The sequence below is a fragment of the Triplophysa dalaica genome, chromosome 19 (assembly GCF_015846415.1).
Source record: "Triplophysa dalaica isolate WHDGS20190420 chromosome 19, ASM1584641v1, whole genome shotgun sequence".
NCBI classification, from domain to species: domain Eukaryota; kingdom Metazoa; phylum Chordata; class Actinopteri; order Cypriniformes; family Nemacheilidae; genus Triplophysa; species Triplophysa dalaica.
The window spans coordinates 6569668-6595178 of NC_079560.1; the positions used below are offsets into that span (position 1 = coordinate 6569668).

General features: G+C 39.4%; 1 protein-coding gene across 1 annotated transcript in view; it reads left to right on the forward strand.

The window, feature by feature from the left end:
* Nucleotides 1-25511, forward strand: part of bcr (BCR activator of RhoGEF and GTPase) — a 53913-nt gene that overhangs the window by 23507 nt on the left and 4895 nt on the right. The window contains exons 2-18 of the mRNA XM_056731404.1: nucleotides 8539-8723; nucleotides 10950-11054; nucleotides 11141-11326; nucleotides 13943-14050; nucleotides 15202-15262; nucleotides 15544-15596; nucleotides 16150-16290; nucleotides 21944-22065; nucleotides 22303-22468; nucleotides 22550-22669; nucleotides 22752-22827; nucleotides 22918-23019; nucleotides 23209-23283; nucleotides 23431-23528; nucleotides 23870-24001; nucleotides 25180-25239; nucleotides 25326-25435. Coding sequence (XP_056587382.1) covers nucleotides 8539-8723; nucleotides 10950-11054; nucleotides 11141-11326; nucleotides 13943-14050; nucleotides 15202-15262; nucleotides 15544-15596; nucleotides 16150-16290; nucleotides 21944-22065; nucleotides 22303-22468; nucleotides 22550-22669; nucleotides 22752-22827; nucleotides 22918-23019; nucleotides 23209-23283; nucleotides 23431-23528; nucleotides 23870-24001; nucleotides 25180-25239; nucleotides 25326-25435 — 1900 coding nt within the window. The remainder of the gene's footprint in view (nucleotides 1-8538; nucleotides 8724-10949; nucleotides 11055-11140; nucleotides 11327-13942; nucleotides 14051-15201; nucleotides 15263-15543; nucleotides 15597-16149; nucleotides 16291-21943; nucleotides 22066-22302; nucleotides 22469-22549; nucleotides 22670-22751; nucleotides 22828-22917; nucleotides 23020-23208; nucleotides 23284-23430; nucleotides 23529-23869; nucleotides 24002-25179; nucleotides 25240-25325; nucleotides 25436-25511) is intronic.

Below are 25511 nucleotides of genomic sequence, written 5' to 3' on the forward strand. Positions count from 1 at the left end.
GAATTGATCCACTGTCCTTGTCCTTGTGTTGATAGGAAATTCTCTAGATGCTCGTGGACTGAGAGGACGTGATGCTTCAGAGTCCTAGGCTAATATGTTTTTTTCCTTGTTTGATGGAGTTACTTGTTTTAGTTACTGATTCCAACACACACATATCTTATGTTTGTATAGTGTGAGTAGCTTGATTTCATGACAAAAGAAAGGGTTTCTGTTGTAGATCATTCAAAATTATTGAATGTGTATATTTTCCTGGCATTCAATTTTGAGATGAGGTTTTAAATCTGAAAAAATGCAACCATTTAGGTTTAGACGTCTTCTCTACATTTTTACATTGTCTTTTATCACATATTGTGAATATGAATCAGCCACCCCATAAAATAGTAATGAATTCCCATGAAATCAGGTTTATTGTGTTAAGAAAACAAATTGGCAAAAACAGATTTGGTGCTGCTACATTTATTAAATGAGAGCTTGTATCTAAGATAAACAGAAAATGGTTTGATCAAATTCTGAACAAGACACTAGCCGGGTTTCAAAGTTGCAAATTTAGCTTATGTGCAAAATTGGAATAGCACAACTAGTTAACCATCACTTCCTAATAAACTGCCAATAAATATCAGTTAGAAAAGAAAGAGAAGCCATATATAATAATATATATGAATATAATAATTTTCATGCATTATAATACTTGCGCAAGCAGACGGTTACGAAGCACAATAAATGCGTTGCTTTTGTGGATGCCTGCTGTTTGGGAAACAAACTTGTGACCGTTCTATGAGGCAATTACAGAAATACTTGACGACTTTGCTAAGTCATTAAAGAATGACCATAACAACATTCCTGATGCTGTGTAACAAGATCAGAACTCTGATTAGTAGGGTTACGCCGTCTCATAGTGCAGTGACGTGACTTTTTGGATGAATTTATTCAACCAATGCGTTTCCATTTCCCATAATTCGAATTTCCAACCACCTCAAGCGAGCGTAAAAACTTTTTGCGAATTAAGGGTTTTTAATTAAAAATTTGCCGCTTCCGTTACTCGTTTGAGTCGTTTCTGAGCGAAATTTCAAAATGTGAATAAAACCAGAGTGATGGAAACCCGCCAAACATTCCATATTTCATATTTTTATGTACCATAATAGTAATAAAAAAATCTGCCGTGACCCTGATAAAACACAACAGAAAGATGTCTTGCATAGATTCAAACATTTGTGTTAGAGGCAATAGAGGAAAGGTTGTAAAAATAAAAGTTGGAGAGATGTAAATTCAGCTTGCTCTCTATTTTATTGCTTTGTGCAGTTTTTTAGGTGACACTTTTTTTCCGGAAGTCTAAATCTCTGAGTATGACACTGGGAAAGCTACATGAATCGCCTTGTCTCGCAGGCCAGCCAAGAGATTGCTTTTTAAACGTCCTCACTTAACCAAAATCTAACGTATTAGTTCTTCCCGAAGGAGCAGGGGAAGGAAAGATCTTGTCTGTAGAGCAGCTGGAGGATGTAATGAGGAGTGTGTTACGGTGGGAGGTGTCTTCAGATCTCACAGCTCTCTATCGTTTTGATGAAGTAAAGAACCGTACTGATTCAACTTGAAGGATAGAGGTTGAATGAACCAAGTGTTGCTGTAAAACCATAACAAGATCATTTAGAGGGAGATATATGACAGATACAGACTTCTCATCGGTTTCCTAAATACTAAGGCTTACTGCTGTCACCTACTTTATCTCATTAGTGTTGCTGCTTTGCACACAGTTCATTTTGTTACCATCGTCACTGAGTGACCTTGTTTTAAACAGTTTAAAATGATTTAAAGGACTTAAAATAAACCTTCGGTCGTTCCTCCATAAAGCTCTCTACTGTAAGATCAAGGTCTCATTCATCAGTAAGTGAATCAAATGTTAATGTAATAACCATTCTGATGGACTCACATTCATTCAATCCAACATTTTTCAGATGTCAGGGTTTGAGGATAATATGAGTCATTTGTTAAGAACTACAGGGGTCACACTGTATGTTTTAGGCTTCAGACATCACAATCGAAAGTTGGTCTTAAAACCTCATCACATTTAATTCTGGGTTATTTTGGGGTTAAACAACTATTGTTTTCGACTCGGCAGTGGCGAAGAAGTGCCTACTATGCAAGTCTTTAAACTAATAGATGGAGTGAAGTAGTTGATTTAAATTCTTTTGTAGAGAACAAAGATTATATAAAATCTTTATAAGATGAAAAACCCTTTTACAGCTAAACTTTCTAAAGAGGAAAACCAAGAGGCCAGAGGTATATCTGAAGGGCTGTTAAAAAGACGTTTATTATAACTACACAATTGGCTTATTTGAAGTTAAAACCAATAAGACACTGCACCAATTCCATCCCATATGAGATCACAGGCGGCAGCCAATCAGAACGAGATGTGTCAGCAACTCAGTTTGCATTGGTTTCCTAGGCTACAACTCCACGTTGGGTATCTAACAAATCTTCCGGTCTGTAATAGGAGAATAATGCCACATTGGCAGCAGTGTGTGACTGTGATATTCTGTTTAATAAGAGATTGAGCAAGATTTCATCCTTGGTCAGAGGCTTCTGTTTGTTATTGATAAGAAACAAACCTCTGTGGCTGCTGTTTTGTATGACACTGCCAGTTTTGCTCCTGCTGGCCTGTAAGGGTGTGTAGGCCTACTGTAGGCTTTGTTAAGCTGAAATACGCTAAGAAGGATGGATGGAGTCTAGAGACTATCAAAAAGAGAAAGAGACAGTTTTGCTTTAATGATTCGAAACTTCCCGTTTCTTTAGACGGATTGTTTCAGAGATATAGAACTGGTTTCAGATGGCACCGATACGTTATCAAAAAGATACTGGTTGAGCTTTAGCTGGAGCCCTTTTGCAGTTACAGTCACATTCAGATTTCAGGGGTATTGTACACAGTTTGTGTAGGGTTACCATGATATATAGGGTAACCAAAGAATACATAAAGAAAGAAGATAGGGAGTGAAGAATCAGAAAGGATTGTGCTTTTCCAGTGCTAATGTTCATTGCGGAGTCAGCATTCTTTCATCTTAGTGACCTGAACCAAGAGCCATATGCCGTTTGAAACCAGAGATACATAAGCCCAGGCCGCGGCACACTTACGGGCCACCTTTAACCTTTCCTCCTTACGGTGACCCCACACAACCCAAACCACTTTTTTGGAGCTTTTTATATTTGAAAACACTTGTTTGGTGTCTCAAATGGTACATGAAAAGAACCTCTGAAGGCTGAGAATAGGTTTTGACACCTCGGTTTGATCAGACATTTTTTTCACATTTTAATCAGACGGTTTTATTCATCTTAAACGTCCTCCCATGTGGTTTATCGCTGTAAGGAACATCTTCTGAATGCTAGATGAGGAGAGGACCCCTCGTAATACACGGATAATTGAATGAATGGCTGCACTGTAAAAAAATCTCGTAAAAAAACGGATAAAGTACTGGCAGAAAATTACCAGTGCATTTTCCTTTAATTTACGGACATTTCTGTTAATGCTCAATGGTAATTACATGCTGTGCAAAATGTAAAATACAGGTAAAACAACTGTAAAAATGAATACTGAAAATTCCTTCATGGTATAATGGTGCATTGGGCACATTTGTCTGGAAGCAAACTATAGATTTACATTTACAAGATTTGGCGGGTATTACGGATGTTACAGTGATACATTTTAACTGGTTAATCGACGTGTAAAAACACTGGTTGTACCAGTGACACCGGGGGTGGGGCGTTTGATGTGGGGTGGTCAAAGATGTGGCCCTGCGCATGATGCAGTTCACTTTTATTTTTTTTATATCAGCAATTCGTGAACGGCACTTGCACTTACCAAACTAATAACATTTACATTTACATTTAGTCATTTGGCAGACGCTTTTATCCAAAGCGACTTACAGTGCACTTATTACAGGGACAATCCCCCTGGAGCAATGTGGAGTAAAGTGTCTTGCTCAAGGACACACTGGTGGTGGCTGCTGGGATCGAACCAGCAACCTTTGATTTACCAGTTCAGTGGTTTAACCCACTAGACCACCATCTCCAACTCCACAATAACCAGAGCACACATCAAGCCAAAAAGAAAAAAGAAACGAAAATAAAGAACATTTGTGTTAGATAAGTCGCCTATGTTAACAAAACGAGTAATCACGGCACACATTGTGCAACAAATAAATAAAGAAAGAAAGAAGAAAGGAATAAGAAACGAAAAACGTTTATGGTAAATAAATAAATAAGTAACGAAAAAGAAAGGAGTACGAAACAAAAAACATTTGTTAAATAAAAGGCAAAGCACCAGCTTTTGAAAATTGGAACAAAAAGAAAATTAAAACTTAACCGGCTCTTGATAACAGTGCTTACATGTTCTTTTCCAGAAAAGCCTCCGCCATCGTCTTGTCAGCACTTCACTCTCCTCAGATGATGAATAAAGTCTGACTCCTGCTGCTGATCTTTGCTGCGACACATGTTCCGCTTACGCTGAATGCAGCAGCTGAGTTCAGACATGCAACTGTAGTTTGGTCTTTAACTAAAAAAATCTAAATGACGGTGGGGGTCGGAGCCGCGAAGAAAAGCGATGTTATCGGTAGGCGGTTGGACACCGTGTATCACTGGTGACACAAGCCTAGTGGGTTCTTATGATTTGGGCAGAGGAATACGCAAAGGTTATTGCGTCAAAATGTAGTATCTTTAAATGGATAGATACTCTCATTAGATCCTTTATATATTAGTCTACATAAAATACCAGCCATCTCATTGCGTTCTCCAGTTGAGCTTGACTGCATAATTGCACACTTGTCTCAAAGATTTTGATGGTTGTCAAATTCATAGTTAGTTGCAAAGTATCAAAGTCATGTTGATGACAGGACTTGTTAATTAACGGAGTCTTTAGAAGTTTCTGCCGAGAGAAGTATGTTCCTGTCTAGAGTGATCAAACAGTTGGCAGGAAGTCCCTCGCTGGGCCACCATCCGTCTGCCATGTGCTTCTTATGGATTTAAACCACATGGTGTGGGAAGTCTGACATTGGTGTAAATTGTGTAAAGCCGAAAGCAATGGTGACATAATCACAGCTCATATCATCCAGGTTCCCTGCCAAGCAGTCAGCTCCTTGAAGTGCATGCTAGATTTCAGTTTTAGCATGTTTCCTCTTCACTCTGTATTTCTCTTTGCCTACTTGCTTTATCTCAACTTGAATGAAATGTTATCATGAAAGCAGATTGCTCGACAGTCTCTTTTCTGAAGGGTGCTGGGGTATAGTGCTTTCTTTTTTAAGAACCATCTGAGATTTTTCCGCTTACTTGACTGAATTAGACATGATTCAATCAAAGAGGACTGTTTCTCAGAAGTTCAGTTTCTCTTAGTTGTCTCGTATGTTCTGCAACATTACCCCGTTTCTCGTAGAAACCCAACACACATATCTCTTTGTTTAGATAACAGGGCCGACACAGTTGCTGATATGTGGAAATAACATAGTTCAATTAAAGGTTAACGGGAAGTAAACATGCCTCCATTGTAATATACTTATACTACAGGTATGTGCATGCATTTTTTTGTAATATTTTGCTAAATCTTTTATAATTATTGTATGAGGCTTTATTTCGCACATCCCAGAACATAGAGAACACCTTAAAAAATCATATACGTTTTACCCAAAAATGTAAAGACTTTTGGTGTGTCTAATTCCTGTTTGTTTTTTGGTTACTTAACTTAGTTTTTTTGTTCATTTAACTTATTAAATACATAAATATTGTTGATAAATTGTGTAACCAATGTTTGCTGTGCTACACCTCAAAAATCCATGTTTAAATCTTTCCTATAAACCTGTGGAGAAGGAGGAACTCCGAAACTTGAGGTGGCATCACTGACACATTTTAATCCTGTTCTGCTGTAATGCTTTTGAAAGAGAAAGCGAGCGAGCGAGAGTGAGATAGAGAGAGAGAGAGGGGTTGGCAACATTGCTTGTAGTGTTGATTGCGGGGTGACTCTGTGTGTTGTGATTCCCTCTTCCTCTTGCTGAGACAAAGGCTGATTTTCTCACGCCGGGAGGCTTTTACTATGTGATCGCAACATACCGAATTTGGCTGCTTTCCTGGATTCAGCCCAATCATTTCTTCTGTTTATTTCTTTGCAGATAAATTTGCCGCTGAGATAAGAATTCACCATTAACCAAATCAAATTGCCCCTTGTTATTCACAGAATATATTTGAAGTAATCTGGTTTGGGCTTTATTGGAAGTCTAGACCCAAGAATGTGTAGATACTGTTTGAACAACTCGGTGTCTTAAGGAAGTTCTGTTTGATTCTATGTCCTCCTGACATTGATCAGGTCCTTAGAGATAATAGTATGACAGGTAATATGAAATAAATGTCCTCATTTATATACCCAGTTTTTTTCCATTTGCATTGACTTTGTTAAAAGAGCAGTTATGTAGTGCTATTGGGCTTGACAGACAAAGTACCCAATTGTACACCATGCGCAAGGTGCAGCACAAGAGATTTTGCTACTTGTGATCTGTTGGTCTAAAGTCAACTGTGCAATATTTTTTTGTTATTTAAAGAGCGGTTCCACATCGCGCTTTGACTTTACTTATTACACAGAGGGAAGCGCAGCAGCACACAAACATGCCTAATATAAAAAGTACAATGTAAAAGAATATTATTGAGTGAATAAAGATATAAATTCGGTTAGTCCTGTTGATGGGCTGCTCACATTAACCTCACGCACGTCCCTTCATAAAGAGAAAAACGCTGTATTCCATTGTCATTTTATGCCCTTTAAATGACACCGCTCATCAAATTTGCTTCTCTGTGCTATCCCTACTTGATACAGTCATGGCCCGGGGCAATGCTCCACTTAAAATTTGCGTTTAATTTTCACCTCCCCCTTTCTGTCCTTCGTATTCATTTCTTTTTTGTGCATTGATGATTAGAGTCGGGGATATTAAATAACCCGAAAATTTGATATTTAGAGAAACAAACTGGTGAAGGAAAAGAAGCGACTTCGTTATCCTTGATGTGCCATTTTCCATCTACTGAATTTCCTTACTGTTAAGAAGCCAGGTACACATGTGTAAAACACACACTTAGTTGCACAGTACAGTCTTATTTCTAGTCCTAAATGGCACCAGTGACACATGGGAAGAGGATGGCGTGTCTCTAATTCATCTGACAGATGCAGACCCATCACCGCTCATACCTCTGTAGGACATCTCTAAGAAAAAACAGAGTTGCCCCAATTACTCCTACAAAGTCATCCATCTTTTTCCTTGAGACCCACACGATAGGATTATCTGAAGCCCTTTGGCACGTACCGCTGCATTAGGTGCACACCCTGATGAGATTTTGGCAGTTTTGCTGTCAAAACCCACAACTTCCTCACTTCTCATAAAGCCATTGGCCGCTGAGTGGTGCCCTGCTGTACTGTAGGTTTCAATCGGCTCTTCGTTCCCCGAAATAAGTGAACGCGAAAGAGAAGGCCAAGCGCTGAATTAATTCCTTGTAAGTTATGTGGAATTCGCGGGATGCTGGGACGGTTAATCATCATAACAGTCGTGTTTGTGAGTGACTGTACAAACTTGTGCGTCTCAGTGTGTTTAGACCTCGGCGGGAGGTTGGAAGCGCTGTCTGATTTTAAGAATTGTTTATAATGATGATGATGTTTCCAGATGTGCATAACATGCTTCTCCTTAAGCCAACTAACAGCAGACATCTGCGGGAAGCCTTAGAGAAGGAAATAAGGAGTGAGAGAGGGATGGTAGAACTGGATCTGGTAGATGATGAACACTGAAGAAATAACAAGACAGTGTGACTCAGAACTGAGCTATGGCTACACACACACATAGCTGTGCAATTTGCACGAAACATTGTAAAATGCTATTTTCCTTATCAGGTAAACCTATTAACTGAGTTGAATTTGCTTGTCACATTTCACATACTGTACAAGAGGATTCACATTAATCCATGACACACTCGCTATGTAGAACTGGGGCCATGTGTTACCAATTCTTTACGTTTTTCACCTGCCAATACCGAAAGCAAGGGTTTCATCAGCCATGACTAGACCCCACCCTCTTTCTTCTGCAGAACTAAAAAGTTGGTTTTGTGTGGTCGTACAATTGAAACGAATGGGTACTGCCGATTGCTCGGTTAACAACATTCTGCAAAATATCTTCTTTAGTGTTCTGCAGAATAAATTAAGTCATACAGGTTTGCAGTGACAAAAGGGTAGTAAATGATGACCGATTTTTTCTGTTTTTGGGTGAACTATACCTTTAAATGAACATATAGCTTTGGCTTGAGATTGTCCAGTGAGGCTGCCAGGAGCTTAATGACAAAACCAGTCTGGAAAGAGGACACTTTTGGGCTCCTGTTCCATAAACTTTTGTCTCATGCTAAACTCAAATAATATAGTGCTGTCCTCAATGTTTCTAAAGAATTTGCTGTTTTATGTTTGGTTTTATGCATTGCATAATCTTAACATTTTTAAATGTTTATGATAACATCTCTTTTCTTGTTGTTTTGTCTCAGATGTCCCATTTACAAACACTCCACCAACCTACGGTTACGATGCGGACAGAGCGGAAGAGCAACGGCGACACCATGACATCCTGCCCTACATCGATGACTCGCCCTCCTCCTCGCCTCACCTCAGCTCCAAGAGCCGGAGCAGCAGAGACACCCTTTCATCCGGCTCGCTTGAGTCCTCCAAATCTGTAAGTCAAGACCACAAATCTGGTTATTCATAAATATCTATAAATACCTTGTGTAATTTTTGTTGTGCGGATGAATCCGGGCATGAACTTAGACAAATTCCTTCTAGATGCCAACGTTACCAATTGTGGCGAGAACAATTTTTCACATTTTAGTGCCTCAGTAAAGGCGTCTTCATCGCAAAGTAGCCATGGCGTCAAATTAATCCACATATTGTAAAACACACCTTACCTGCTTCATTGACACAGTCATTGGCTGTCAGTTTGATTCATGGCTTTACCAATACGATGCCCAGAGGCAAGCAGTTTATTTGTGCATGGCAGGATTTTGAGTGCCCTTTTGACCCCTTGTGTTTAGCTCCCACAAGGATTTTAATCAAAGCTGAGTAGATACTCACATGAAGTACACCTCCGTCCTGCTAACACACACAACTACCTATGAGCACTTAAAATGTTTACCCAACAAATAAACAGCTAGTGGAGGATTTGTAATATGGACGGATTCAGAGAAGGATTAGTTTTGTACACATCTCGCCTTGAGCTGCAGGTAAGCTTTAAAGGGTTTTAGGATTTTCACAGATTCGACGCCAAGACATTAGGCCACAGTAATAAGTCTGTAGGTGGATGGTCCCACATTTAGGTGTTTTATTGAGTGGGGTTATGTGCTGTTTTATGCACCTTTTCTAAACTTGTTTAGCCTCAAACAAAAGACCAGATAAGATTCGAATGAGTAAGATGTTTTTCAGCGAGCCGTCCTGTGTCTATGAGTCACACCGATGCTGTCCATGGCCGTTTCTCAAGCCTTTCTACAGAGGAGACATTTGCAGTTAATGGTCTATTTTATGGCTTCCTTTTTAAAATTACTAACCAAATAGTAACGCAATGGCAACATAGTAGCATTGTGGCAGCAAGTTTTGTATGGTTAAGCACCTGTCTTGTTTTTTTATTTGTTTTTTTATTTGTCTTTTTAGTGTATTTTGTTTCTAGGTCCATATTGTAATTTTTAATAATAAGAATTTTAATAAGAATAAGACAATTTATAATTTTAAATAATCTTTTCTTTACCATAAATGTATAGACATAACTTGTAAAAGCAAAATCTTTTGCTGCATAATATTTTAAACATACAACCATAAATAATTTATATTTATAAAAAAACTAATCATTTTTTATTAATACTCATGTTTTATAAGTGAGATTTATGGTTTTCTCAGCAGAGATAAGCTCAGCTCATTCTCATGCACCGGAACGCTGACAAGCTTTGATTAATAAATATGGATGAACAAAAGATGGTGGTCTTGAGATATGGGGAGCCCCCGGGGACAGACATCTAGCGCCCAAGAGTTCATGAATAAAACCTTGATTTCCACGTTCCCCCTGCTGTACAGTGGCCGGCTGTTTTCTGATGTCAGATGGGGTTTCACATCTAATATCAGTTGGAGAGATGCGATCTGCTTAATCATAAGAAAAGTATGCAGTGAAGTCCAGCGAACACTAAAAGATGTTGGTTAGAGGGACTGTGTGAAAACACGGTGATAATGCTGGGAAGATTGTTTTATGAATTAGGCCGAATATCAAATAAAAATCAATAACAAGCAATGATTTTAAAGCACCACAGTGTTTTTATGCTTTCATAATCAGCCTTTTAATGTCCCCTTAAGTTAGATTTTGATATTAACAAGCCATAGCAAAACAAGCCATTATTACATACTTTAGTGTAAAGGAACCATGCAGCATGTATTGCATAGACAACACATTCATGAGGCAGATGGGATAAACGTTTTACTCTAAATTCTGGAATCAAAAATCTCATGAGGCCTCACAAACATCTGTGGTTTCCATTACCTGTGCTGTGGCCATGGAAACCAACATTTCAGGTGCATTTACAGTAGCCCTCAGCTCTGTAACCTACACACATCCTACAAGGACAACATCACGAAATGCCTCACTTCTGGACGTATTCCTGGCCTGTGGTCTTTCATCAGGGTTTGCTGGGTAGCGTGGACTCCATGAAAGTCTCCATTTAGTTTAAAGCTGTTATAAATTTTCCATGAGTCGCATTTAACCAAGACAGTTATTATAAGGCCTTAGAGAGCATCTCCATTGAACCATTGCCAAATCGCTATTTTATAGCTCATTCCAGAAATGTCGGTATGTAATTTAACGTCATGTGATTTAGTGGTGTGTTACTTGTTCAGAAGTGCGTGAAGACTTTCTCTCTTGGCGCAGGCGGAGCTGGACCTGGAGAAGGGGCTGGAGATGAGAAAGAGGGTGTTGTCTGGAATCCTGGCCAGTGAAGAGACCTACCTCAGCCACCTGGAGGCGCTGTTACTGGTGAGCAATCCATATATCTACAGTATATGTCTAGATGTTTCTTTGTTGGATTGGTTTATCGAAAACTCTTCACGCTCCTTTTTCAGCCCATGAAGCCCCTGAAAGCAGCGGCCACCACTTCGCAACCTGTGCTGACTGTTCAGCAGATAGAAACCATCTTCTTTAAAGTGCCTGAGCTTTACGAGATACACAAAGAATTCTACGATGGTCTTTTACCCAGAGTGCAACAGTGGAGTCACCATCAACGCGTTGGAGACCTTTTCCAAAAACAAGTGAGAAAAATCTGCTAAAGTTCTAAGCAAATTTAATCATTTATCTTAATCCAAATTGTTTAATCTTTGATATTGTGGCTGTCCGATCTTGATCCACCGTTCCTGCACCATCGCGCTGAATAATAATATAAACATTTATAATTGAATCAAAAATCTTAAATGAAACATTTAAAGCGGCACCGCACAATCACAGAATGTCTGGACTACGGGAGTCTGTAACGCTGCTTTATTTCACCCAGCCACTTGTGTAGATACTACAGCGTGTGCTTTGTGTCTTAAGGACAGGACTATTAATAGTGCCATTTCAAGATTGTGTTCTCTATCTCACCCCTCCCTCTCTTTTCCATTAACTTCTTTCCTCACGTGATTCCAGACGGTTTGGAGGGCGGACAAATCTCCCTGGTTTTGTCGTCGCATTCCACATTTATTTATCTCTCCATTTACTCCTTCATTCTCCCCTGTTCTCACTGTCCCTCAGCTATAGTAGCTAAGCTACGTTTCCCAAAGAACGTGCTCCGGTTTCTTCAGGCAGACAGTCATTTTGACCGGAGGCGATTTGTCACTGATGCTGTCGCCCTCTCCCGCGTCCATTAACAAGAATCCGGAGGCAGGAGGCGAGGCGGCGCCCGAGGAGGCAGACTCCCTTAAAAGACAGTTGCTCGCAGCAGGAGAGAGAGCAAGATGAATGAAAGGCGAGAGACATGGAGATGGTGTGTGTGCGTGAGAATGTCACTATTAGAAATGTCTCCTGCTGTTAGTCATTTCTTCTTCCCTTATGTAAAAAAACCTGCAACGTAGTCGAGGAAGAACGTCAATGTAGGGTTTCGAAAGGTTATGGAAACCTGTGTGTGTGAGGTGAAGCGATGTGGTTGAGAGAGATGTTAATATTCCTGTTCTAAATGTTTTATGCCTGTTGGTGACACGCGTATTTAAATTCTCTAGAGACTGTTGGGAGAGAATCTGACGTTCTTTTTCGGTGCAGATTTGTGACCCACTTTAACATGGTTAAGTGCACGGAGCAGAGGAGCGCACTTTCGTCTTCAGCTGGATCTGGCATATGGTCATGTCATCATGAGGAAGTTCGTCTAGGCCGAGAGGATATGAACACCGCTGTGTTGAAGTCTCTGTCAAGCTGTCAGTGAATCGAACCCTGCTTGAGCTATTCTGTATATCTTTATATACATTTTAAATGAAAAAGAGTTTGAGTTTTGATAAGAATACTGATTTCAACTATTTGAAAAAGTCATTCTTAATGCGTCACTCTTTTTCCCAGTTGTTGTTATATTTTGTTACGTTTCATTTAAACACTTTAAGCTGCATTAGGTTGTGTTGGGAAAATCCAGCTTCTTACTTGAAAACTTAACCTATCCGCTCACAGCATTCAGCTGCGGTTAGACTGATCAGCTCGCCATGTGTTGTCATTGCTTTATTACGGTCATCATCTCTCTCCACGCTGTAATGAGGTTGTCGCAGAGTAAATTCCCATGCTCCGCTGCAGATAGACTCTAGCCCGGGGCGGACTTTTCTGCTCAGTGTGGAAAGGATTGAAACTCTCCGAAAACTACTTCAGTTTTGGGCTTTCTGGTCTGTGCAGGAGAGAAGATTTATCTCTGGATATTGCGTTTGCCAGTCTCACCGTATCACAAAAGGGTGATGTCATTTAGTTAGTTAATGCATATCACTGCTGTCCTTCTGAAACCTTGTATCTCCATATTTTGTGATTTTTATATTATTTTGCCATAAATCATTATTCTTGTTATATATAGCCTTTATGTTGTCACTGGGTTTTGCTAATATCTAACCCATAATAAGTATTAAATAGTGATTTTCAACTTGACAACACAGTATTTAATCACTTAAAAAGTACAGTGTTTTTTAAATTTTCTGAAAAACTTCGAATTTGGAAATCCGACATTTCGGAAGAACGGGAGCAAAATTACGCCATCATAAAAGCAAAAGCAGGTTGAAATCATGGGAGAAATTTGACATGTTTAACAAAATTACAACTCATTTTGGTGTAAGAAAACTTGAGTATCATTTTAGAAGGACTAAATGCATAATGAAACAAAATGTTTCAAAACTGTAGAAGATTGTCCTTTTACAAGCAGATGCACATGTCTATAAAAATGTGGTTTCATCCCCTCCAGCTTCTCATAGTGTCACACACAATGACAGACACAAACCATTTTTCATCTAATGTATATTTGTATTATATATTTATTAAGCTTTCACACAAGAGAGGTCTCGGCGCTGACAGGAAGGCTATTGACTTTGAATGGTCTAAATCAGATTTCCAAATGGCCGTTTTACAAGGAGCAAGCGCATGCATTAATTGCTCGCTGTAGTGTTGGCCTTTGCTGCTATGGTAACCGCTGTAGGCTCCATAACCATGTGATGGCCCAGCTGCTCCTGCTGCGATGATGCTGTCCTGTCTGTCCGCCCCATGTCACTGTGCCACGCAAATCCATCCGCGCATCTCGCAGAACCGTAGCTGCCATCTTGAATATTCTCATGAATGTCAACAGTTGTGAACATACAGATTTGAGGTTCACTGTACGTTAAATATAAGACAGCAGGATGAGTGGAGATGATTCAGTGTTTTTTTTCTTTCTGTAGGCGAGCCAGCTCGGAGTGTACAGGGCCTTTGTGGATAATTACGAACTAGCTGTGGAGACCGCCGAGAAATGCTGTCAGGCAAACACGCAGTTCGCCGAAATCTCTGAGGTAAGATCTACCAGGCATGTTGTTGTAATCCAAGAGCAGATACTCCATCATAAATCCCAATCTTGGTTATTACGGAAACAAACAAATACAAATTGGTTAGGAGGAATATCCAACTATTCAGATTTGTTTTTTTGGACTACTAGTAAAACAGAAATTTGTAAGTTGCTGAGGTCTCTATCAAATCAACTCTTCATCGAACCCGCCATAAAGAATTGAGCTTTTATATGTGACCGTACCTGCATCTCTTCTCCGAACTGTCACTCAGATATGAAAGTAATGCTCAGCCCTCTTCAGAGCAGGAGATTTTATGCCGAACTAAATGTTACTAGGAGATGGTACCTAGAATAAAATCTACATGATGATACACCTCTCGTCCCACTCCATTCCCCCACCATCCATTGTCATGCCAACTACTTGTTCCCTTTAGAATATATAGATATTTCTCCCATCTTACATGAGCAAATGTGAACATTAGGATAATTGTTTGTTCGCAGCGGTGTGTAGAAGTAATGATAACGCGTAGGAATACAATGTAGCGGGGGAGGACAGTTTCTGGAGGGTTCTCGAGCTTCTTGCCTCCGGTGTTAAGCTAACAATAGGAAAAGTTTAATTGTACTGCTTATGTCGATGAAATGAAATGTGACAGAGTAATTTATTCATTTAGTCTGTCAGTACAAATATAGAGTGGCCGAAAGGGATTCTTTATGTGCACAGTTTAGACAGGAGAGAGGTGTTACGCACAATGAAAATTGAAAGTGGAATATACACAGTAACAAACCAATTATTTTTAATGTGACGGCAAGCTTTGTGTGTTTTTAATGCAAAGTTTGGAGCATAATGAACTGTTTACAGATCTAATAAGCCTCGCGTTGACAAAACATGGGTAGTGATGTTTAGCTTTGTTTCGTGACTAGAAAGCGCACTATGTTTTATTTGCATAACTCAGCTTTACACATAAACAAATGTCAATGCAGTGTGCTCAATAAACATCTCTGGTGAGGAGAACATCTGCAGTAATACATAAAAAAAGAAGCAACCGAGGATACGTGTCAGATTACAGTCGGCAGACTTTTTACACAAAGCCTCTATGATAGTGTGCAAGTCATCAAGCATCTTTTTATTGATCTTGAGTTTGTCTCTGATACCACCAGAGTCTCAAGGTCAGGAGCAGCAAGGAGTGCAAGGACCTGACTGCCAAACACTCCCTGGAAAGTAAGAAACGAGATGTGTTGCTTTCAAATTCAGTATTAGTACTTGTTTGGTATGTGTATATATGTAGAATACACACATAGTATTTTTTTCGAGTTAAACTGTCGCACATTTCGCTCACAGCATGTTGTCTTTTCTCCTTTTAAATTCAGTTTTTTTAAAGCTCTTGAGTGGGTGGATTAGATAAGGTTTCAAACATCGGCATTTACGCCTGCGGTATGAAAGTGGCTCTTGTGAATAATCGCCCACTGTGTGTGTGTTCTCTTCTGTCTTGTCTCTGCCAGCTCTGCTCTATAAACCCGTGGACAGAGTGACCCGGAGTACACTTGTTTTACACGTGAGTTACCTGTACTTCATCACAACATGCCCTTTGAGCATTGCCTCCGTGAGTCTTTGTGGTTTGCTAAGAAAAGCATCACTCATACTGATGCTTGTATTGATCCTAAGAATTAAACATTAGCACTTAAATTATCTCATATGGTTTGAGCAAAGGATATGAATTATAAGTGATGCATGTTGAGGAGTGTTATGTTATTACTTCTTAAGTATTTCTTAAGTGTTCAGATGTAGGCTTTATAAAATGGGAAAATACTACAGACTTGCTTTCAAGGAGAGACTGAAATCTTTTAAAGGAGGAACTAGAATATAATAGTAGATGTGGGCATATGTTCTTTTGACTCTTGCCAGTTAGCAACGTCCTTGCACAATAAAAACACCCTAGCAACCATATAGCATCTTCATAGCAACCACCTCTTTGTGCCATGTTGATATGGCTGACACTTTGTGATTTGACTTTTTATTTAACAATTGCTTTTATAAGATGTACAGTATATGTATTTATATGCATTTACTGTATATATATATATGATTTGTTTGTCTGTTCCATACAGGATCTACTGAAACACACACCCTCTAGTCATCCAGATTACCCTCTGCTGCAAGACGCCCTCCGCATCTCGCAGAACTTCCTGTCCAGCATAAATGAAGAGAGCACACCCCGCCGCCAGTCCATGACCGTGAAAAAAGGAGAGGTGAGCACAGAGATCCCCCACTCCCCCATACGTCCTCCGTCATGTTTATGATGGAGCGTGTTTGTCAAATACATGTTTTTAAAGGGCACAGAAATGTCAAATTTCTAGATCACCCATCATGCGCAACCCCCAAAGCCTTCCAGCCATTGAGCTCCCATCAGGTTTTACAGTCAGCCATTTTCAACATTTTCTCTCTTAAAACCTCGCCAATATTCTACATTGAAGAAATCACGCATCCTCCATACACCAAAAACACATATTTGTTTCATATTTGTGCTCAGACATGAATTTAAATGTGGGATTTAGCTCTTCTACTTTTAAAATCTCTTGAATCATGATGATGTCATGGGTTACAGATGGTAAGAGCTAAACCCCCGATGACCCTGGCAAAGGAGGGCGGACATCATGAGATCACCCTCTCTTAAAGAGATCTTGGTCTCACATGCGGGAATTAAAGATACGTTTGGTTTAAGAGTGGGCAGCGTGACACGCTCCGTTCTACCTTTTTCATTCCAGCAGTCTGGTTTCAGGAGAAAGGCAGATGGATTGTCGTATGATTGATGGCGAGCAAGGGTTGCGCTTAATGTGCCATAATGAGCCACCAAGCTCTCTCGCATCTCATTGATTATTCATAACGCCGCATTTTGGGCTCCTCCCACATTGAGCAGGCAGCGAGGAGTTTGTTACCGTTCGATACAGCCATTCCTCCTTCCTCCCTTGGGTGACATGCGGACGAACCAAGATGATCAAATATTGATGGTGTGTACATGAAAGAAGTCATGGAGATCAATGTGTTGTGGAGCTTATTGTCTTGTGACCAGGAAACACAATACTTTTTGTTTTTTGTTGACCAATCAGGCAAGATGGTATTACTTTATGGTATATCATTTGATAAGACATATATATTAAATAAAACCTTTATTGGATTCTTTTGAAGCTGTATAATAATGCATGATACTGTGTTTAATCTGGCTCATAATATTCATTTAGTTGTTCTGGATGTGAGTCTAATCCAAGTTTTCTTAAAAAATCTTGATGCGATGAACAATGAACTTATTATTGAAGAGTAACTTCAGAACTGATATCAGTGGGCCGCTCCATGCATTAGCGTTATTGTTCAGGTCATGGTTGTGTTGGTTTAGTCAGGGCTTCTAGTGTTACCCGTACTGGAGTTGTGTGGGAGAGAGAGGGGAAAGATTCAGGGTGGCCCCAGAGGCCTTCACTAGCTGGGCCAGAGCCACTTCATTAAAATGCAAATGAAACCTCAGATTTTAGAATGCAGCTTTCTGTGTCTGCAATACACACAGAGCAATGTTTGTAGCATCACATGTGAAACACACAGTCTTAATAAAAGCGTGCACTTGGTGCATGTTCACATGTAAAAAGCGCAAACACACAAGGGCAATCCAAACATGCTAAAGCCTAGAGATAGATACACATTAGATATGCATACATACACAGCTAGATGACCTCAGGCGCTTTAAAGCCACCTGCTCTATTCTGCAAACCAACACACACTCATCTAATATGTTTCCCTTCAGTACCTCTTGGGTACAATCTGCCGAGAGTTGTAGATGGCACGCAGTACTGCTTTTTACCTTATAAACAAAGGTAAGATAAGATTGATAAGAATATTCATATCTGAAATTTAAAGTAGCTGAAGTCTAACTGTACTAAAGCCATGTTCTATCTTGCATTGACTTATTCAAACAGGAGGTATAGGTTGGATATATAAACATTTTATAGACTTTAGCCTGTCCAGTGTGAATCATCAGCATGTTTGGTCTGTTTTGCCAGAAAACTACACATTTCTCAAGTAACAAGTAAATTTATATCTATTTAGGAGCACCTCAGCATGATCTCAAATCTAACACCTAAAATCTAATGAACTAAAAGCCACTTAAAGAAGCAATTTGGAGTTTTTAGAGATCTAGTGGTGAGGTTGCGAATTGCAACCAATGGCTCACTCCACACCTCCCTATCGAAGCAGCACGGCTGCTGACACAGGACTAAGTTGTCGTTACGTAATCGTTTCTTTGTCGAAGGAGATAACATATTTACCAAACACGATCAGTAGATCAGTTTGTCCGTTTAGGGCTACTGTAGGAACAGCATGGTGAATTCTATGCAAAGGACATTTCTGGAGACAGAAATAACTCATTCTAAGGTAATAAAAACATAACGCTTCTTTATGCAAGGTCTTTATACAACTCTGGAGACATAGTTATGTATATTATTTTGCATTTCTGATCCTCAAAAAAATGACACACTGGACCTTTTACATTTTCGTGGTCTGAAGGATAAAATGAAGAAAATGTCTGAAGGATAAAATGAAGGATAAACATGTACAACCCAGCAGGCTTTGTGCTCATCACACACACACAGAGATTAATCTTCAGAAGCTGTGCAACATTTATTTCTGCTTGGCTGTGTGTGTGTGTGTGTGTTCTGGTTTAACTTTCAATGGTTTTGGTCCAATTCTAGTGGGTGATTATGAGATATTGCCATTGTCATGTTTCTACTGGAGGCGAGCTGCTGGAAAATGTCATCTGATGTGCTGAGACAGCTCGTTTGAGCGTTTTCTCTTTTATAGGGAGGCAGAAAGCACATCATGTTCACATTAAAGAGACAAGAGACTAGCTTTTCTAATAATATGCTGTGCAGTTTAAGTGTTTGCACTGGGGCTTTAAGTACGAGACAGGCCTGTTTGTTTTTGGATGTTTGTGTGTGTATTTGTACGTGGATGAGGTCTTTGCCTTGTGCCTACAGTGGAATTGCTTTGGAAATGTCAGTCATGTAAACTGTGATGCCATTGGGTGGTATGTTTTTATTAGTGCTGTCAATCGATTAAAAAATAACCTGATTATCACACATTTATTTCTGTGATTAATCACGATTCATTTCACATAACATTTACATTTTAAAATATACTTTTACATTCTAATAATTTCACATTTAATCGCAAATTAATGTAGAAGTAACAGATTTCTAAAAAAAAAACGAATTTTAAGAATGAAAGTCAACATTGTGATATTAGTACTGCAACTGATGTCTCCATTAAATTGATGATTTTTCTTGAAGAGACACTGAAGTGTATAATATACTGAAATACAGTATAACCGAGAGCTATCAAGTCTAACAAGTAGGAAATATACAGAATTTAAATTAAGTTCTCAAACACTGTACAGTCTTTAATGCTTGATTCTAAATTAGGTCATGTGACAAGAACCAACCAGCCAATAAAGAAAAGGCCAATGAAAATGGAGCACAGATGATCACAACATAACAAAATCTAGTACAAGAGTTATTAGGTTAGAGGTATTTTTAGTGCATATAATCCATATCCTTTGTTTATACCTCCTCGTCTCAAAGGCTATCGTGGCCCATGGTTGCTTAGCAACGACACACGCCAGGAGAGCGCAAAGTCCGGTCTTTGGAAGATCGTTTGCGCCGCATCCCACATCTAGAAGCTGTCTATCTGTACGGAACGTGTCAAAGCAACTGTTTCAAATCGAGCTTAAATAGTTTAAAGACCTTAACATGAATAATAGCGTGATTATATAATGTAACGCTAGAAAAAGGATGACCAAAAAATGGAAAATTGTGTTAAAAAATGTATGTTATATAGCGATGGGTCGGCCCCATTTACTAGAAATGGATTGGTTCAGCAAAAGGGGTTGAAAGACTCAAGGACTTGAAAAATGAGGGATTGGTGACGTCATCTAAAAAAGGACAGTTATTTCCAAGGCAGGGCTTCTGAAAGGTTGTGTAGACAAACATATTTTTGTCCTGTAGTTATGAATAATTCAGAATAAGACCAGAAATATGTATAAAGAAAAAGTAAACAAGAGCCATGTTAACTTAAAAGGCATATAGCGTAACACAAAAGTAATTGTGCGCCTCGCCCATCTTTTTCTGGCTTTTTCTCTTAATAGTTTTGCATGATTTGGATGACCTCAGTTCTTTCAGACTGGTATGTGCTTCTTGCGTGATTCGCCTTTGAAACATGACCAGTAGAATCTGGTACATTGGGACCATTTGGGAACATTGTGTTTCTATTTTACAAGTGCTAACTGGATCTTTCGGGCAAGAAGTTAACCCCAAAATCTAAATTTTGTCACCATTACTGAAGTTGATCCAAGCACAGAGAAAGATATTTGGAAGATAGCTTGTAACCAAACAGTGCTTGGCCACCATTGACTACCATAGTAGGAAAAAGGACAAAAGTAGTCAAAAGCGCCCTAGAACTGTTTGCTTTAGTACATTCTTTAAACAATATTTTGTGTTTATTAGAACACAGAAATGAAGGGTGGGTTAATGAAGAGAGATTTTTCATTTTTGTGTAAACTGTTCCTTTAAGTGTTCACTATTGGACTCATCTACTCAACTTTTTTAAGACCGTAACGATCTACATACACCAGACCTCTGCACATAAATTACTGCCAAAACAGCTGAGCTGGAAAAAAGAGGTTCTGTTACTGCTGATTGAACTGTTTGCATTGACTTAATGTTATAATTACTCTCTTTCCCCAGTTGGTTGACAGAGAGAGATGCTTTATAAGCGAATGCTCTTTTTAATGTTAAAAATGTTGCCATGTGAAATAGAAATATCACTTTGGCTAGGGATGAACTAAAATCAGGTCACACTTTGTACTGAAAATGCAGTGACGCATAACTGGCATGTTAAGAATTTCATTAAATCATTATGTGGTGACTCTTCCTTGTGCCCAGCTGCAGAACAACCATTACACACACACACACACACACACACAGTGTGAGTCAACAGCAGTGATGTTGTGTTAATAATGGGTGATCTTTCAGACACTGCGCTGAATGTGGAGATGACTGCAGCCATGTTCCACCATCTCGCTGGATGAGATGGTTGTGATATCATCTTTTGTTTCCTCCACTGCAGTGGTGACGTGTTGCCGTGGGAGCAGTGATGCGTGTCCTGTGGCCTGGGGCTTTTGTTAAGCACACGTCTTTTCACACACTAACCGAACGCTATGGCTCGTGGGACTATCGTTGTACAAGCATATGGCTTGTGGTCAGGAGTTACCTGTTTTAAAATGTCCTCCCAATTTTCTAATTTCAGAAACAAAGAGTCTTCAACACAAGATTGCTGCTCTTTTTTGAGTTGCTGTCTTGTTTTAGAAATAGGATGATACTTCCCCCTAGTGGGATTTATGGATAACTGCATTACAGACAAATGTGTCCGTCTTTCTATCTACAAATTTCAGACTCTGTAACTACATTTTTTATCTTTATGGCTTGTTGAAATCAAAAGTCCAAATAATGATGTTATTATAATAACAAAATTATTTATTTAATGCTTTGTCTTTCATTTATTGTATATTTATAAATATTCTGAATTAGTGTTAATTTTTTTATTTTATTTTTCATGTTAATTTTTAGTGCTTTAGTCATTTTCTTATTTATTTGCTATACAAGTTACATTTATTTTTATTTGTTTTGTTTTAGTTTAGTGTTCGTTAATTTATTTGTGTTAAATGAATAAATATTCCTCGACTTAAACTTGAGAAACTTTAACCTCAATAGTTGACCTATATTTTGTTTTCAATTCCCAGAAGTGTTTTAATCATTTTGTAAACTTGTGTAGTAACATTGTCTCTTTGCTTTGTATGTACAACAGAACCGTCAGTTGTTGAAGGACGGCTTCATGGTCGAACTGGTGGAAGGAGCAAGAAAACTACGCCATGTTTTTCTCTTCACTGACCTCCTGCTCTGTGCCAAACTGAAGAAACAGATTGGAGGGTAGGAAAAGTCCCCATGCATATCTCATCTTTCTCTTTCATTTCCATTCTTCCTATTTTTATGCAAAGAACAGTTCATCTTACATTTTCCACCTGTTGTTGCGAGACTTATTGTTATTTTTGCAATCTGAGAGTCTGAACTTTATCTACTGCACCAACATCAATACTCCCTAATCAGATTCCAGAATGTATTTTTGACTGGATATTAAATTATTTCCCTCCTTCTTCATGTTTGCAGGAAGAGCCAGCAGTACGACTGTAAGTGGTACATTCCTCTTTCGGATTTCACCTTCCAGACAGCGGAGGATTCCGAGCCTGTAACTATCCCACAAGCCCCTGATGAGGAGCTAGATACCATTAAGATCAAGATCTCATCCCTCAGGAGCGATATCCAGAAAGAGAGGGTACAAAACATTTGCTTTCTATATAGGAAGCGCACTAGGTTTAGTAGCACAGCTTACATATTTCACTTCTTTCTGTAACAGAAGGCCAACAAAGGATCAAAGGTCATGGAGAGACTGAGGAAGAAACTGTCCGAACAGGAATCACAATTGCTGCTAAACTCTCCTAACATGCCCCTCAGAGTGCATCATCGCAGTGGAAAGGTTAGAAATTCACATGATTCCATCCTCAGCTCTAGATGTTCCAGCCCAAACTCACAATCCATTCGTCTGTTTTATCATGCAGAGCTACATGTTTCTGATCTCATCAGACTACGAGCGTGCCGAGTGGAAGGAGGTGATCCGAGAACAGCAGAAGAAATGTGAGCGGCATTACACAGCAACCAGTATTTTCAGAAACTGTTACCGGTTCAGATAGTGGTGGATGTTAAACGAAGTTCTCGTTCCCACAGGTTTTAAGAGCTTTAGCCTGACATCCGTGGAGCTTCAGATGCTCACAAACTCTTGTGTCAAACTCCAGACGGTCCACATCCCCCTCACCATCAATAAAGAGGGTGAGGAATTCAAACAGATCCTATTTATATTAGTTATAATGTTCTTTTTGTTATAGCGCACAATTCGCTTGTTCACTTTAAACACACAAAAAAATTTTTCAACTTCTGCTGATGTACAGTACCTGTGAGAACAATAAGTCTATTCAGAGTGATAAAATCAACTTTTCGGTTTGGACTTTTTGTTCACAGAGGATGAAAATACTGGACTGTATGGATTCCTGAATGTAATCGTCCATTCTGCCTCTGGACTTAAACAGAGCTTAAGTAAGTGTCTCTTTACCTCCCCCTCTCTCTCTCCCCCTTCCTGTGCCTATCAGTGATCATATACACATTATTTCATTTTCCTAACAGCACATTAAAGAATTTGTATCTTGCTGACATGTGTTGACGAGATTCTCTGTGTCTCTTTAGATCTGTATTGCACATTAGAGGTGGACTCCTTTGGCATCTTTGTGAATAAAGCCAAAACAAGAGTGTACAGATACACCACAGAACCCAAATGGAACGAGGTACATCCCACGAACCCCGTCCCTGTCTGTAAAGCACAGAGACGAGAAGAGCCGGCTGCTGAAACGCTCTCGGGGCATTCATAATTAATGAAGCACTCATAAGTGAGGCCATGTGGAATATTCAGGCCTTCTGGACAAATTCTATTACAATTTAATTAAGAGCAATTACCATCCCCCAAAGTAAAGGGAGCACGTAAAGAAAATGAGTGATGACAGGTGTTAAGCCTGGACCGGCTTTGCTTTCTCTGTGCTTTATTTTTTTTAAAGGAATCTCAGTGTTTGGGTTGATTCTTCGTGGTGCATTGTGGGTATTACCGTTTGTTGTGATATATTTGTCTAAGGAGTTTGAGATCGAGTTGGAGGGCTCCCAGACATTGCGTCTGCTGTGTTACGAGAAGAGCTACAACAAAGCTAAGATGAACAAGGAGGACGGAGAGAGCACGGATAGAATAATGGGCAAAGGACAGATGGCGGTATGATCTCCAGCAAACACTTCACCTATAACAAAATGGTTGAACGGTATTTTGAGTGTTGAGAGCATACATTTTCACCACCTGGGCCCTGAGTCACTCTGGTGGGGGGATTGGCCTTTATACCCCAGACATTTAATCTGCCTTTTAATTGCTAGGGTGCTATTCAGTCGGTCTTGGCTTTTTAGTCACCAGATCATCCATTATTCATGTCAGCTGTCTGAAAATGTCACATTCAAACACCTACATCCGATTCGCTGACCTGTCAGTCTCTCCCTTGAGTTTTGCGGGGTCAGAGAGAGAGCACAGAATTGTCTTGCTTTACAAACGATTCATTGTGGGGTTTGGGTTTGAATACATCTAGGTCTGAAAGCATATGTTGGTGTATCGATGTAGCCTGGGGGGTTTGGGTGTCTTGATCTCTCTGCAGTCCTGGAAGCAGACCTGTTCTCAACAAGCTCCCTTTGGATGATCTTATTTTGAAATTGCTTTTCCTGTGTTGGCATACGTGGATTCATCTTAAATTATGGTTAAATGACACGAGCCACGATTTGCCGCTTGCTGTTGCTAGTCAGAGGCAGATGGTATTGGGGAAGAAGGGGCTTTCTTTTAATATTTTTTAGATTTTAGTGCAGGATGAGTCATCAATGATTTGTACCCTCACAATTCTACTGTAATAATATGTAGTAATAATATGCAAATGGTTAATCACATTTGTGCCAGTGGAGCTTATGTGACAATAGTTGGTACTAATGTGTGAGAAAACACTGGTTGAATTCTCTCTGAGCGGGTGACAGTAAAAGGTTGTAATAACTGAGATGATGAGATTACGTAGCAGAGAGGGATCAGGCCTTCCATGCGACCATATGGAGATTAGACCAGGCAAAAGGTACAACGCTGAACTTTACTCGCATTAAATAGAGCGTTTACGATAGGAGGATAAGAAATGACCAAACTGATGCACCAATGTAACTAGCTTGCAAGTTTTTTATTCATCTTGAACTGAAGATCAGACAATGTAACGTCCATCTAACCAACCCACAACCTATAGATCCCAATGCACATACATGTGTAATAGTTAGTGTACGTTGTAAGTCGCTTTGAAGTGTCTGCGAAAAAGAATGCATAAATGTAATTGTTACCATGATGTTTTACATAATGATGTATTTTTGTGTCTTCAGTTGGATCCTCAGATGCTCCAGGGAAAAGACTGGCAGAGAACAGTTATTCCTATGAACGGAGTGAGTATTTCCACATCTGCTCCTCTACTGCAGTCTTAATGTACGTATACTCACTGTTATGACTCAATGTGCATCTTTTACTTAAGATCGAGGTGAAAATATCCATGAAATTCACCAGCCGGGAGTTCAGCCTGAAGAGGATGCCATCACGGAAACCCATGGGTGTGTTTGGAATAAACATCTCCTCAGTGACCAAGTGAGTTGAAACAGATGACAAAGTTTAGTAACACTGTTCTAGTCAAGTTTCCTTGAACTTATAGCATTCCTATGCA